The 17,012-nt window shown below is 45.9% G+C and overlaps 1 protein-coding gene across 1 annotated transcript in view; it reads left to right on the top strand.

The window, feature by feature from the left end:
• LOC143782822 (mast cell protease 1A-like) overlaps positions 1 to 17,012 on the top strand; it is a 76,289-nt gene that overhangs the window by 24,029 nt on the left and 35,248 nt on the right. Inside the window, exon 3 of the mRNA XM_077270708.1 lies at positions 11,013 to 11,151. Coding sequence (XP_077126823.1) covers positions 11,013 to 11,151 — 139 coding nt within the window. The remainder of the gene's footprint in view (positions 1 to 11,012; positions 11,152 to 17,012) is intronic.

Here is a 17,012-nt window from a genome sequence, read left to right on the forward strand (position 1 = left end):
AGTGGGGCTTGTAAAGGGAAGATGATGAGGGGCTGTGCGGAGAAGGGGAGATGATAATGACGGGCTGTATGGAAAAAGGGTCATGATGAGGGGCTGTGTGAAAAGCGGGATGATGAGGGGGCTGTATGGAGAAGGAGGGATGATGAGGCTGTATGGAGAAGGAGGGATGATGAGGCTGTGTGGAGAAGGAGGGATGATGAGGCTGTGTGGAGAAGGGGGGATGATAAGCTGTGTGGAGAAGGAGGGATGATGAGCTGTGTGGAGAAGGGGGGATGATGAGCTGTGTGGAGAAGGAGGGATGATGAGGCTGTGTGGAGAAGGAGGGATGATGAGGCTGTGTGTCACGTGTATGTATCTTGTGTCTAGCGTGTGACTGGTGTGTGTCACGTGTATGTATCCTGTGTCTAGCGTGTGACTGGTGTGTGTCACGTGTATGTATCCTGTGTCTAGTGTGTGACTGGTGTGTGTCACGTGTATGTATCCTGTGTCTAGTGTGTGACTGGTGTGTGTCACGTGTATATGTATCCTGTGTCTAGCGTGTGACTGGTGTGTGTCACGTGTATGTATCCTGTGTCTAGCGTGTGACTGGTGTGTGTCACGTATTTGTATCCTGTGTCTAGCGTGTGACTGGTGTGTGTCACGTGTATGTATCCCGTGTCTAGCGTGTGACTGGTGTGTGTCACGTGTATGTATCCTGTGTCTAGCGTGTGACTGGTGTGTGTCACGTATTTGTATCCTGTGTCTAGTGTGTGACTGGTGTGTGTGTCACGTGTATGTATCCTGTGTCTAGCGTGTGACTGGTGTGTGTCACGTATTTGTATCCTGTGTCTAGTGTGTGACTGGTGTGTGTGTCACGTGTATGTATCCTGTGTCTAGCGTGTGACTGGTGTGTGTCACGTGTATGTATCCTGTGTCTAGCGTGTGACTGGTGTGTGTCACGTATTTGTATCCTGTGTCTAGCGTGTGACTGGTGGTGTCACGTGTATGTATCCTGTGTCTAGCGTGTGACTGGTGTGTGTCACGTGTATGTATCCTGTGTCTAGCGTGTGACTGGTGTGTGTCACGTATTTGTATCCTGTGTCTAGTGTGTGACTGGTGTGTGTGTCACGTGTATGTATCCTGTGTCTAGCATGTGACTGGTGTGTGTCACGTGTATGTATCCTGTGTCTAGCGTGTGACTGGTGTGTGTCACGTACTTGTATCCTGTGTCTAGTGTGTGACTGGTGTGTGTGTCACGTATTTGTATCCTGTGTCTAGCGTGTGACTGGTGTGTGTCACGTGTATGTATCCTGTGTCTAGCGTGTGACTGGTGTGTGTCACGTGTATGTATCCTGTGTCTAGCGTGTGACTGGTGTGTGTCACGTATTTGTATCCTGTGTCTAGTGTGTGACTGTTGTGTGTGTCACGTGTATGTATCCTGTGTCTAGCGTGTGACTGGTGTGTGTCACGTGTATGTATCCTGTATCTAGCGTGTGACTGGTGTGTGTCATGTATTTGTATCCTGTGTCTAGTGTGTGACTGGTGTGTGTCACGTGTATGTATCCTGTGTCTAGCGTGTGACTGGTGTGTGTCACGTGTATGTATCCTGTGTCTAGTGTGTGACTGGTGTGTGTTACGTGTATGTATCCTGTGTCTAGTGTGTGACTGGTGTGTGTCACGTGTATATGTATCCTGTGTCTAGCGTGTGACTGGTGTGTGTCACGTGTATGTATCCTGTGTCTAGCGTGTGACTGGTGTGTGTCACGAATTTGTATCCTGTGTCTAGCGTGTGACTGGTGTGTGTCACGTGTATGTATCCTGTGTCTACCGTGTGACTGGTGTGTGTCACGTGTATGTATCCTGTGTCTAGCGTGTGACTGGTGTGTGTCACGTACTTGTATCCTGTGTCTAGTGTGTGACTGGTGTGTGTGTCACGTGTATGTACCCTGTGTCTAGCGTGTGACTGGTGTGTGTTAAGTGTATGTATCCTGTGTCTAGCGTGTGACTGGTGTGTGTCACGTATTTGTATCCTGTGTCTAGTGTGTGACTGGTGTGTGTGTCACGTGTATGTATCCTGTGTCTAGCGTGTGACTGGTGTGTGTCACGTGTATGTATCCTGTCATGGTTCCCAATGGCAAGGAAACGTCAGAGAACTTAAACTACAGACTAGCTCCTGGGTGATGGAATCTCGAGCTGACCGTGAGCTAAACCTACCACACAACTAACAGTGGCCGGGTGGCGTACCTACGTTTTATCCCTAGACGCCTAGCGCCAGCCGGAGGACTAACTAACCCTAATAGAGGAAAAGACAGACCTGGCTTACCTCTAGGGAAATTCCCCCAAAAAGGAGACAGAAGCCCCCCACATATATTGACGGTGAGTTCAGAGGAAAAGACATACGTAGTATGAAGGTAGGTTCAGCAAAGCGAGGTCCGCTTACTAGATAGCAAGAAGATACAATAGGGAACTTCACGGTCAGCTGAAAACCCTATGAAAATACCATCCCGAAATTACTTTAAGACTCATGTGTCAACTCATGACACCGGAGTGGCAATTTCGGCCCACAAGAGCTTCCAGCTACAGAAAAATAACATAACTGTGAACTGGAACAAAAATGCAAAACAAACTTAGGACTAAGAGTCCAACTTAGCTGATAGTAGTCTAGAAGCAGGAACATGCAACAGAAAGGCTCTGGTTACATTGATGGCCAGCACTAGAATAACTGAGCAGCAAAGCTAAATAGGATACACCCATATCCTGATGGAAACAGGTGAACAGAGAAAGTGAAGCACACAAGTCCAGTACCACCAGTGACCACCGGGGGAGCCCAAAAACCAAATTCACAACAGTACCCCCCCCTCAAGGAGGGGGCACCGAACCCTCACAAGAACCACCAGGGCGATCAGGATGAGCCCTATGAAAGGCACGGACCAAATCAGAGGCATGAACATCAGAGGCTATCACCCAAGAATTATCTTCTTGACCGTAGCCCTTCCACTTGACCAGATACTGAAGTTTCCGTCTGGAAACACGGGAGTCCAAGATCTTCTCCACAACGTACTCCAATTCACCCTCAACCAACACCGGAGCGGGAGGCTCAACGGAAGGCACAACCGGTACCTCATACCTGCGCAATAATGACCGATGGAAGACATTATGGATAGAAAAAGATGCTGGGAGGTCCAATCGAAAGGACACGGGGTTAAGAATCTCCAAAATCTTATACGGGCCGATGAACCGAGGCTTAAACTTAGGAGAAGAAACCCTCATAGGGACAAAACGAGAAGACAACCACACCAAGTCCCCAACACGAAGACGAGGACCAACACGACGACGGCGGTTAGCAAAATGCCGAGTCTTCTCCTGGGACAACTCCAAATTGTCCACCACCTGTCCCCAAATCCGATGCAACCTATCCACCACAGTATCCACTCCAGGACAATCCGAAGACTCCACCTGACCGGAAGAAAAACGAGGATGAAACCCCGCATTGCAAAAGAAAGGAGAAACCAAAGTGGGAGAACTAGCCCGATTATTGAGGGCAAACTCCGCCAACGGCAAAAAGGCAACCCAGTCATCCTGATCCGCAGACACAAAACACCTCAAATAAGTCTCCAAGGTCTGATTAGTTCGCTCAGTCTGGCCATTAGTCTGAGGATGGAACGCAGACGAAAAAGACAAATCAATGCCCATCCTAGCACAGAACGCCCGCCAAAATCTAGACACGAACTGGTTCCCCCTGTCAGAAACGATATTCTCCGGAATACCATGCAAGCGAACCACATTTTGAAAAAACAGAGGAACCAACTCGGATGAGGAAGGTAACTTAGGCAAGGGCACCAAATGGACCATCTTTGAAAAACGGTCACACACCACCCAGATGACAGACATTTTCTGAGAAACAGGGAGATCAGAAATAAAATCCATAGAGATGTGAGTCCAAGGCCTCTTCGGAATAGGCAAAGATAACAACAATCCGCTGGCCCGAGAACAACAAGGTTTGGCCCGAGCACAAACATCACAAGACTGCACAAAAACTCGTACATCTCGAGACAGGGAAGGCCACCAGAAGGACCTAGCCACCAAATCCCTGGTACCAAAGATCCCGGGATGACCTGCCAACACAGAAGAATGAACCTCCGAGATGACTCTACTGGTCCAATCATCAGGAACAAACAGTCTACCAGGCGGGCAACGATCAGGTCTATCCGCCTGAAACTCCTGCAAAGCCCGTCGCAGGTCTGGGGAAACAGCAGATAATATCACCCCATCCTTAAGGATACCTGTAGGTTCAGAATCACCAGGGGAATCAGGCTCAAAACTCCTAGAAAGGGCATCCGCCTTCACATTTTTAGAACCTGGTAAGTATGAGACCACAAAATTAAATCGAGAGAAAAACAACGACCAGCGCGCCTGTCTAGGATTCAGGCGCCTGGCAGACTCAAGATAAATCAAATTCTTGTGATCGGTCAATACCACCACTTGATGTCTAGCCCCCTCAAGCCAATGACGCCACTCCTCAAAAGCCCACTTCATAGCCAAAAGCTCCCGATTACCAATATCATAATTTCGCTCGGCGGGCGAAAATTTTCGAGAAAAGAACGCACAAGGTCTCATCACGGAGCAGTCGGAACTTTTCTGCGACAAGACCGCCCCAGCTCCGATCTCGGAAGCATCGACCTCAACCTGAAAAGGAAGAGTAACATCAGGCTGACGCAACACAGGGGCGGAAGAAAAGCGGCGCTTAAGCTCCCGAAAGGCCTCCACAGCAGCAGGGGACCAATCAGCAACATCAGCACCCTTTTTGGTCAAATCAGTCAAAGGTTTAGCAACATCAGAAAAACCAGTTATAAATCGACGATAAAAATTAGCAAAGCCCAAAAATTTCTGAAGGCTCTTAAGAGAAGAAGGTTGCGTCCAATCACAAATAGCCCGAACCTTGACAGGATCCATCTCAATGGAAGAGGGGGAAAAAATGTACCCCAAAAAAGAAATCTTTTGAACCCCAAAAATACACTTAGAACCCTTCACACACAAGGAATTAGCCCGCAAAACCTGAAAAACCCTCCTGACCTGTTGGACATGAGAATCCCAGTCATCCGAAAAAATCAAAATATCATCCAGATACACGATCATAAATTTATCCAAATATTCACGGAAAATGTCATGCATAAAGGACTGAAAGACTGAAGGGGCATTTGAAAGACCAAAAGGCATTACTAAATACTCAAAATGGCCCTCGGGCGTATTAAATGCGGTTTTCCACTCATCCCCCTGCTTAATTCGCACCAAATTATACGCCCCACGGAGATCAATCTTAGAGAACCACTTAGCCCCCTTTATTCGAGCAAACAAATCAGTCAGCAGTGGCAGAGGATACTGATATTTGACTGTAATTTTATTCAAGAGTCGATAATCAATACACGGCCTCAAAGAGCCATCTTTTTTAGATACAAAGAAAAAACCGGCTCCTAAGGGAGATGAAGAAGGACGAATATGTCCCTTTTCCAGGGACTCCTTAATATATTCTCGCATAGCAGCATGTTCAGGTACAGATAGATTAAATAAACGACCCTTTGGAAATTTACTGCCCGGAATCAGATCTATGGTACAATCGCAATCTCTGTGAGGAGGTAGTGAACCAAGCTTAGGCTCCTCAAAAACATCACGATAATCAGACAAAAATTCCGGAATCTCAGAGGGAATAGATGACGAAATGGAAACCAAAGGTACGTCCCCATGAGCCCCCTGACATCCCCAGCTTAACACAGACATAGCTTTCCAGTCAAGGACTGGGTTATGAGATTGTAACCATGGTAATCCGAGCACCAAAACGTCATGTAGATTGTACAACACAAGGAAGCGAATCATCTCCTGATGGTCTGGATTCATACGCATAGTCACTTGTGTCCAGTATTGTGGTTTATTACTAGCCAATGGTGTAGAGTCAATACCCTTCAGAGGTATAGGAACTTCCAGAGGCTCTAGATCAAACCCACAGCGCCTGGCAAAGGACCAATCCATTAGACTCAAAGCGGCGCCAGAGTCGACATAGGCATCTGCGGTAATTGACGATAATGAACAAATCAAGGTCACAGACAGAATAAACTTAGACTGTAAAGTGCAAATTGAAATAGACTTATCAACCTTTTTTATACGTTTAGAGCATGCTGATATAACATGAGTTGAATCACCACAATAGAAGCACAACCCATTCTTTCGCCTAAAATTCTGCCGTTCGCTTCTGGACAGAATTCTATCACATTGCATATTTTCTGGAGCCTTCTCAGAAGACACCGCCAAATGATGCACAGGTTTGCGCTCCCGCAAACGCCGATCAATCCGAATAGCCATTGTCATGGACTCATTCAGACCTGTAGGTGCAGGGAACCCCACCATAACATCTTTAATGGCATCAGAGAGACCCTCTCTGAAATTCGCCGCCAGGGCGCACTCATTCCACTGAGTAAGCACAGACCATTTACGAAATTTTTGGCAGTATATTTCAGCTTCATCTTGCCCTTGAGATAGGGCCATCAAGGCTTTTTCAGCCTGAATCTCTAAGTTAGGTTCCTCATAAAGCAACCCCAAAGCCAGAAAAAAGGCATCCACATTGAGCAACGCAGGATCCCCGGGTGCCAATGCAAATGCCCAGTTTTGAGGGTCACCCCGCAGCAAGGAAAGCGGAGCGAGATCTCAGGGAAAGAAATAATTTACAATTATTTTATGAAATTCAGGAAACAAGATCTATCCCCGGAGAAAAATTCTGGTATAGGAATTCTAGGTTCAGATATAGGAGCATGAATAACAAAATCCTGTAAATTTTGAACCTTCATAGCAAGATTATTCAAACCTGTATCCAAACTCTGAGGATCCATTTTAATCAGGTGAGATCAGAGCCATTCAAGGATTAGAAGGAGAGAGAGAGACAAAGGCTGCAATTAGAGCAGAAATGCAACTGAGTCAACTAAAAAGCAAGCTCAGAAAAAAAAAATCTGCAGACTTCTTTTTCTCTCCTTTCTTCTGCCAACGGTTTTAACCCTTGGCCGGCCATACTGTCATGGTTCCCAATGGCAAGGAAACATCAGAGAACTTAAACTACAGACTAGCTCCTGGGTGATGGAATCTCGAGCTGACCGTGAGCTAAACCTACCACACAACTAACAGTGGCCGGGTGGCATACCTACGTTTTATCCCTAGACGCCTAGCGCCAGCCGGAGGACTAACTAACCCTAATAGAGGAATAGACAGACCTGGCTTACCTCTAGGGAAATTCCCCCAAAAAGGAGACAGAAGCCCCCCACATATATTGACGGTGAGTTCAGAGGAAAAGACATACGTAGTATGAAGGTAGGTTCAGCAAAGCGAGGTCCGCTTACTAGATAGCAAGAAGATACAATAGGGAACTTCACGGTCAGCTGAAAACCCTATGAAAATACCATCCCGAAATTACTTTAAGACTCATGTGTCAACTCATGACACCGGAGTGGCAATTTCGGCCCACAAGAGCTTCCAGCTACAGAAAAATAACATAACTGTGAACTGGAACAAAAATGCAAAACAAACTTAGGACTAAGAGTCCAACTTAGCTGATAGTAGTCTAGAAGCAGGAACATGCAACAGAAAGGCTCTGGTTACATTGATGGCCGGCACTAGAATAACTGAGCAGCAAAGCTAAATAGGATACACCCATATCCTGATGGAAACAGGTGAACAGAGAAAGTGAAGCACACAAGTCCAGTACCACCAGTGACCACCGGGGGAGCCCAAAAACCAAATTCACAACAGTATCCTGTGTCTAGCGTGTGACTGGTGTGTGTCACGTATTTGTATCCTGTGTCTAGCGTGTGACTGGTGTGTGTCACGTGTATGTATCCTGTGTCTAGCGTGTGACTGGTGTGTGTCACGTGTATGTAACCTGTGTCTAGCGTGTGACTGGTGTGTGTCACGTGTATGTATCCTGTGTCTAGCGTGTGACTGGTGTGTGTCACGTGTATGTATCCTGTGTCTAGTGTGTGACTGGTGTGTGTGTCACGTGTATGTATCCTGTGTCTAGCGTGTGACTGGTGTGTGTCACGTGTATGTATCCTGTGTCTAGTGTGTGACTGGTGTGTGTCACGAATTTGTATCCTGTGTCTAGCGTGTGACTGGTGTGTGTCATGTGTATGTATCCTGTGTCTAGCGTGTGACTGGTGTGTGTCACGTGTATGTATCCTGTGTCTAGCGTGTGACTGGTGTGTGTCACGTATTTGTATCCTGTGTCTAATGTGTGACCGATGTGTGTGTCACGTGTATGTATCCTGTGTCTAGCGTGTGACTGGTGTGTGTCACGTGTATGTATCCTGTGTCTAGCGTGTGACTGGTGTGTGTCACGTGTATGTATCCTGTGTCTAGTGTGTGACTGTTGTGTGTGTCACGTGTATGTATCCTGTGTCTAGCGTGTGACTGGTGTGTGTCACGTGTATGTATCCTGTATCTAGCGTGTGACTGGTGTGTGTCACGTATTTGTATCCTGTGTCTAGTGTGTGACTGGTGTGTGTCACGTGTATGTATCCTGTGTCTAGCGTGTGACTGGTGTGTGTCACGGGTATGTATCCTGTGTCTAGCGTGTGACTGGTGTGTGTCACGTGTATGTATCCTGTGTCTAGTGTGTGACTGTTGTGTGTGTCACGTGTATGTGTCCTGTGTCTAGCGTGTGACTGGTGTGTGTCACGTGTATGTATCCTGTATCTAGCGTGTGACTGGTATGTGTCACGTATTTGTATCCTGTGTCTAGTGTGTGACTGGTGTGTGTCACATGTATGTATCCTGTGTCTAGCGTGTGACTGGTGTGTGTCACGTGTATGTATCCTGTGTCTAGCGTGCTTGACCAGATGGAAGCTAAGGGAAGACTCTGCAGCTAGTACCCCTTAAGCATGGTGGGCCCTTAGAATGATTTTCTCTGGTGGGCCCAAGCTACTCCAGTCCGACGCTGGGAGCAACACTTTTGGCCATGACTTTATAGTTGAAGGTAAAGGGAGCTGGTCACCTGATAGATGCTGCTCAAACCACAGGCAGAACAAATCAGAGCCTGAGTGAGCAATCATAGCCAGGTATATATTTCTCTCAAACGCTCAGTTTCAGGAAAAAATATACTTTGAAGATCCGACCAGGAACCATAGCCAGAGAAGAGACTAGTCCGGCTTCACCTTCAGATGGCTTTTCCTAGCGCTGCTAGAGGTGATTGACTGGTCTCTTTCATAGCGAGATAGTTTTATAAATTAAAGTAAAGAACAATATTAACAGCGCAAGCACAATATCTAAAATAGGAGGCAGGTCCCTGAAGGTTCAGCGACCTGTCATTTAGGCCACACTAATGTTTTAGTTCCTACTATGTGACCAACTCATGGCTTACACTGGTAGGTGATTTATTATAATAGGTCCATAGCACAATATGAGCACTGTCTCACCTATACCGTATCTATTTTCTACCCCTGTCCTAACAGCATATGGACCTCTCCTCAGTTGTCTAATACACACTGTTACACTATCACCGATTGCTATGTGTATCCTTATAGAATCTATATCTAATTGTTCTTATCTGGTTATTCACTTTATTGCGCTTATTCCTATGATGATCATGACTATACTGTGATAGCCTCTCTGGTTCTCCTTACAGGATGACTTTGCTATCCTGGGTGTGTGTCCTTTTATATACATTTTTTTTTTTAAATTTTTTTATCATTGCTCTGTCACCCCTGTTATTACCTGGTTTCAATAAAGTATTATTTGTAATCACCATCTTCTTTACTGGGACTTTTTTGGTTGGTTCTTCTACTTCCTTTTTTTCTTTTATATTTCCACTGACTGTCCCCCTAGCCTAATATAGTCCAGTTCTTTGGGCTATACTATTCACAATACTAGCTATTTATGTTTAATCACATTTGTCTAGACCCATCAATAGAAACATTTTTTTCCTTGTATTATGTACTAATAACTGCTGAATGCAGAGGGAATGCTAGAAGTAGACACACTTTCAAATGCAGCCACAACTTTTTGTAGAAACCTGGTATTATATACCTGCCGTTAAAATAAATGGCCTACCATGTAACACTTGATTCGGGTGCGTATGCCATGCTAATGGGCACTATTTGTCCACAGTTTGTGCTCTGGCTAGTAGAAGAAGATGGTGAGTAACAGGATCTGCTCTGTCATCTACAGCTCTGGCAAAAATTAAGAGACCACCACATCAAAACCCTGTCATGGCCAGCTCAATCTCCAGACCTGAACCCCATTGAAAACCTCTGGAATGTAATCAAGAGGATGATGGATAGTCACAAGCCATCAAACAAAGAAGAACTGCTTACATTTTTGTGCCAGGAGCAGTGTGAAAGACTGGTGGAAAGCATGCCAAGACGCATGAAAGCTGTGATTAAAAATCATGGTTATTCCACCAAATATTGATTTCTGAACTCTTCCTGAGTTAAAACATTAGTATTGTTGTTTCTAAATGATTATGAACTTGTTTTCTTTGCATTATTTGTGGTCTGAAAGCACTGGGTTTTCTTTTTATTTTGACCATTTTTCCTTGTCAGAAAAAAAATACAAAATTTACCACTTGGAAATTCAGAGACATGTTGTCAGAAGTTTATAGAATAAAAGAACAATTTATATTTTACACAAAAATATACCTATAAAAAGAAAAATCAGATAAACTGAACATTAGGCAGTGGTCTCTTAATTTTTACCAGAGCTGTATAAGCCCTCAGAGCATATGCAGAAGGGTTGTCTTAGGGAGACAACTTGCTAAAGAAACAGATTTTTTGAAAGGTGCACAAAAACAGAAAGGTGGCATATCATTATGTAAATTTATCAACTTACTAATGCGGCAAACTACACAGATACATTTTGATTTTTACATTTTTAGGTTTATTGCTTTAAAGCTTTTCTGTAGAAATCCACTGTAATGTGAGTCTACTATGATTTTGCTGCTGTAAACAACCAAGCAAAAATATAAGAACCTTTAGATGATTCCAATATATGGCATTTTTCAGGGACATTGTTGTCATTCTTGGGGCTCATGATGTTTCTCAGCCAGAAGAAACACAGCAGGTTCTAGCAGTCGAGAGCCATCACATACACCCAGAATACGATTCTGAATATCTGCCATTCAATGATGTATTATTATTGAAGGTAAGAATTATCTTTTCTACTTCTCTTTAAATGATTAAGGACAGTTACAGTATGTAAACATATACATCTATATACTAACAGCAGTAAGTGGATAGCTTCATGAAAAGATGCAAAACATGGATGCCTAATTGTCCTCCTGGTCTTTACTTGTAAGCTGTGTAAGCATTTACAGAGTTCTAGCTTTGTCTGTGGTTTTCATTTTATCAACCCACCTACATTAAGTTTAGCAGATTTTAACCCCTTAATGTCCAATGACGGATCTATCCGTCATTGGACGCCTCCCCCTGTTTGGTGCGGGCTCCAGCGGTGAGCCCTCACCTTGTCCGGCACTTGACAGCTGATCTGATCAGCTGTCATGTGCCCATAGGAGCCGCCGGAGGAATCAAGATCCTCCCGCCGTTGTAACCCGTTAAATGCCGCTGTCAAACTCTGACAGCGGCATTTAACATGTGCTTTCGGCAATTGCGACAGAAATCCGCCATTGGTGACTGATCACGGGTCACTGGTGGATTGGCATGACAACCAAAGGTCTAACGCAAACCTCTATGGTTGTCACTGCCTGTTGCTATGAGTGCCGCCCGGTGGTTGGTGCTCATAGCCTGTATGTAGCAGATTCAAACGGGTTACGGCAGCTTCTAGTCTTCCATGGAGACTACTGAAGCGTGCCAAAAAAAATGTTTTTAAAAATATAAAAGATGTTTTTAAAAATAAACGTTCAAATCACCCCCCTTACGCTCCATTCAAAATGAAACAATAAAATAATTGAAACTTACACATATTTGGTATCGCTGCATTCAGAATCTCCTGATCTATCAAGATATATAAAGAATTAATCCCAATCGGTAAACGGCGTAGCTAGAAAAAAAGTCAAAATGCCAGAATTATGTTTGTTTGGCACCATTGCAATGACTTCAATAAAAAAAATTGTATCTGCACCAAAATGGTATCAATAAAAACGTCAGATCAGCATGCAAAAAATAAGCCTTCACCTGGCCCCCAGATCCTAAAAATGGAGATGCTAGGGGTCTCTGGCAGCTTTTTTTTGTACAAATTTTGGATTTTTTTTTCACCACTTAAATAAAAAAAGATCCTATACATGTTTGGTGTCTGTGAAGTCATAATGACCTGGAGAATCCTATTGGATGGTCAGTTTTATAATTTAGTGAATATGATAAAAAAAAATCCAAAAAACAATTGGAGAATTGCACTTTTTTTGCATATTCATTTGGTATTTTTTTTCCCGTTTTCCAGTACACGATATGGTAAAATCAATGGTGCCAATCAAAAGTACAACTCATCCTGCAAGAAACAAGCCCTCACATGGCCATATTGACGGAAAAATAAAAAAGTTATGGCTGAGGGAAGAAGGGGAGGAAAAAATGGAAATGCAAAAACAGAAATACCCATGGTCCTTAAGGGGTTAAATTTGGATTGGATAAACAGTATGTATTAGATTAAAAGCATATGATACAGCTAGCAAGGGCTCGCAGCACTAGTAGAAAGTAACAAAACTTGTAAGTTGTGGGCCCAAATGCTGAATTAGTAGGCCTGCAACTATCAATATGATTGTATTTTTCATATTGGCCAAAGGGACCTTTTGGGCCATGCTAGCTGCTTCCTAGGCTTCAGGACCAAGGAGAAATTCAAGTTCAGCCCTGCACCCATTGTAGTTACACTACTAACCAGTTAAACTCTACTCTGCTATTTATGCTGTTCAGACAGGCGTCACCTTGTAGTACCATGTCCCTGTATATGGGGACAATATGTCTATCAAATTATCTAAGGTAATGTGTCTGCTACTGTATTGGGTACATCTTTCAGTTACTGGTGTAAATATTAAAAATACATCATATCTAAATGGTATAATATCATGAAATTCCTGCTTTTTCTTAATTGTACCTTATTAGGTTTGTGTTTGCAGTGTAAAAATGTATCTTCTTTTAAACCTTTCACTGGATTTTTTCTTTTATAGGATATTTCCTGGACTTAAAAAAAAGCATGTAGTTGCTATCAGAGGCAAGTACCTGTCTGTTGTACCCATTGAGCTTCAGCTAATTCCTGTCAGCAGAGCACCAGTTTCTCTTCCTGTAGACGGGGCGAGACTACTGATGTCATGCTGATTGACAGCCGGTGTAAGAGGGTGGTGTTGTTATGGACAGTAAGAAACACGCTGTCACTTTAAGAGGCTGCACCCCCTTGTCTGGTGTGATGGTATGTTCTGCTTTTCCCCCTGCTCTTATCATTGTTATGAACTGGTCAGTGCTGGGTGCAGGGGTGGAGCTGAAGCAGCGTGTGTGAGAAGAAGAAGCTGCTAGAAAGAAGAGAGAGAGAACTGTGAGCTGTTCTGGATGCAAGAAAGATTACACAGCTTGAGACGAACTGCGTTTGTGAAATAGAATTTCCCGGTTACAGCAAAGGTGGCTGTTCTGTGCTAGTTTGTGAAGCCACGAAGATACTGAGAAAGGGACTTGCAGTTTCCAGGAGCACCCCTAGATCCAGAATCAAGGAGAAGACCACGCTTCACAGAGCTGACAGAAAGCCGTGCGCACCACTGTATAGACTGCTGGGGGCCCCTTGGGACTGGACCTGAGTCCCCAACATCACCGTCTGTTCCTGTATGGTGCACCTGTTAGGGCCTAGTGCAGGCTTCAGTAGTCAGAACACGGTAGCCGTGTGGCCTGCTTAGTAAAGGCCAGGGAGGTTATGCACAGGGTAGCATCATTATTGGTTTTTATTGTTTAAAGTTGTTTGTGAGACAAATTCTGAGTCTGTAATTGTTGTAGAACCGTGCTATTTTACAGACAAGATTACTTATTTATATTGTTTTTTTGCTATTGTTAACCCCTGTTTGCATCTTCCTCATTCCCCTCATTCCTTGCCTCCCAATAAATCTACCCTTTGTTGTTTGCATCTCATCTTGTGTACAGTAGTCTTACTGCACAGTGGTGGTCCCCCGGCCATCACTTCAAGTGGCGCTGCGAGCAGGGTACTGTCACCAAGATGGAGGCAGCAGACAGCAATGGCAGGAATGCTAACATTAATGGGGATGCTGTGGGCATTGGTGGAACCCCTGCAAGGACACTCCCTATGGGCACCATATTTAGTGTGCTACCAAAATTTGACGGCAAGAATATGCCACTGTCCGAATGGGTGTCCCGGCTGCAAAGCACCCTGAAGATTTATAACATCAGCCCAGACCTTGAAGCGGACATTGCTTTGACTGCCTTAGAGGGGGAAGCCTGCAGAAACCTCTGCCTACAACCAGAACTCACCTGCAGTACCCTGAAGGAGCTAGTGAAGTTCCTGGAAGAGATCTATGGCGAGACTGCTAGCGCGGGACATCTTCGCGCCAAATTTTTCTCTAGGCTGCAGCGGGAAGAAGAAGGAATTTCTCAGTATGCAACAGCACTGCAAGAAGTGTTCGCAGAGGTGCAGAGAAAGGAGGCAGATGGATTTGACGGCATGGGCTCTAAAGACCGGATACTCCGGGAGCAATTCATTCTGGGACTACACAGCACATCCTTGAGGCGAGCGCTGTCAGAACGGGTCCGGGCAGATCCAGCCCTTACGTTCCGTCAAGTCCTGGCGGAAACAGTGGCCTGAAGTAAAGAAGAAAGCTATGCGTCTGGGGTGATGCGTATCCAGGGCGCCAATTCCAGAGGGGACCCAAACCAACAAGAGGTGCTGGTCCAGGTAGTGCAAGACTTGCAGCGGTCCCTTGTTAACGTGCAAGAGAAACTGACCCAGATGGAGCGAAGAGTGGGGGAACTACAAGAGACTGACCCACCATACTCATGCAACCATTCTTCAGCCCGATCGACAAGGGATCAGTGAGAACAAGCCCCCTCCCGTCAGGCATCGGAGGCACGAGGGCAGGCTCGAAGTACCCCCCGGCGAGGAGGAGGCATTCAATGCTGGGAGTGTGGAGGACGGGGCCACCTTGCCAGAGACTGTCGGAACTATACTCAAGGCCAGCAGAAGCCGCCGTTAAACTACCAACCCCCACAGTAGTGCGGCACTCTGCGGGGGAGGCGAGAAGAGAGGCCGCTCCATATCATAACGAACACTTGATTGCTGGGAGCCCCATCCTACATGCTGAATTTGAAGGAGTTCTGGTGGATTGCCTGGTAGATACCGGGTCACAAGTGACAACGATGCCAGAAGCATACTTCAAGCAGCATTTCCAGGACCTGGCCAAGCCAGAAAAAGAGACATTGATTCGATTGTTTGCTGCCAACCAACAACCGATTCCGGTCACAGGGGTCGTGTGGATGAATATTCGAATCTGTGGGCAAGAAGTTGGGAGAAAAGGGATCCTGCTAGTCCCTGAGCCTATCAAGGAAGATGTGCCTGTAGTACTGGGAATGAATATCCTACGTGAACTCGATCAGATTATGTTTACCAAACGGGGACCTGGATATTGGAAGAAGGCTACTCCACATAAGCCTACTCAGGAAGCCCTTCAAGAGAAACTATAGTATACCTTCCAGTGGGGACTCACCGCAACCTCGATGGGTTGGAAGTGGTTGATCAGCCTGTGGTAGGCGGAGGAGTGGACCAAGAAGTCATGATAGCTCGTACGATAGCTGTGGTCCAGCGAGGACATGTCCCCATAAGAGCTTTGAATGTGAGCCCCAGGGAGGTCACCTTGCCACGAGGGACAGATCTGGCCCTGGTGTACCTACATAAGGGTGAAGTGGTGAGTCAGAAGGAGATGTCTTTATCACCGAAAGAAGGCGTGGGGTGGACCCTAGCAGTTGCTGCGGGAGACGAAGAGACACCATCCCCGGAGTGGAGTGGACGGGTCATCCTTGATCAAATGGAAGTGGATGTGAAGGCTATGGGCGCTGAGCGTGTACAAGCAATAGAAGCTATGCTGTGGGAAAATCAGGCCGCATGCACCCGTCACGCCGAAGATTTCGGCTGTACTGAAGCCATCACACATGAGATACCGACTGGGGAAGCTCGTGCAATTCGAGAACGATACCGGCAGATGCCGCCCAAGATGTATCAAGAGGTGAAGACATTACTGAGGCAGATGCTGGATTCAGGAGTGGTGCAGAGTAGTCAGAGCCCTTGGGCAGCCCCAGTGGTGCTCGTCAAGAAAAAGGATGGGACCATCCGGTTCTGTGTAGATTACAGGAAACTCAATGCCTGCACTGTTCGAGACTCGTATCCGTTGCCCCGCATCGAGGAATCCTTGACAGCGTTGGGGAAAGCCAAGTACTTCTCCACCCTGGACCTAGCAAGCGGATACTGGCAAGTAGCCGTGGCAGAGAAAGACAGAGAGAAAACCGCCTTCATCCTCCCTATGGGGCTGTTCGAGTTTAACCGGATGCCCTTCGGGCTCTCCAATGCTCCAGGCACCTTTCAACGGCTGATGGAAAAGTGTTTGGGAGATTTAAATTTTGAGGCTACCCTGATCTATCTGGATGACATCATTGTGTTTTCAGCCTCATTCGAAGACCACCTTGCCCGGCTTGGACAGGTACTCGGAAGACTGCGGGCTCATAACCTGAAGGTGAAGCCAAAAAAATTTCACCTCTTCATGAGAGAGATCGAGTACCTAGGCCACATAGTGTCACAAGATGGAGTTCTACCCTCACCAGAAAAAGTGGCTGCTATCCAGAAGTGGCCAGTCCCTCAAACAGTGAGAGAACTCCAGGCCTTCCTGGGACTCGCTGGGTACTACTGCCGGTTTGTTAAAGACTTCGCGAAGGTGGCAGGTCCTCTCAATGAGTTGCTGAGGGGGACCGCGGGAGTGCCGAAGACCCAGCGCATCCCCTGGGCACAGGGACTACACGAGGCCTTCCAGGCTATAAAGAATGCCCTTACTTCGGCCCCGATTTTGGCCTATGCAG

This window comes from Ranitomeya variabilis, chromosome 1 (assembly GCF_051348905.1).
Source record: "Ranitomeya variabilis isolate aRanVar5 chromosome 1, aRanVar5.hap1, whole genome shotgun sequence".
NCBI classification, from domain to species: Eukaryota; Metazoa; Chordata; class Amphibia; order Anura; family Dendrobatidae; genus Ranitomeya; species Ranitomeya variabilis.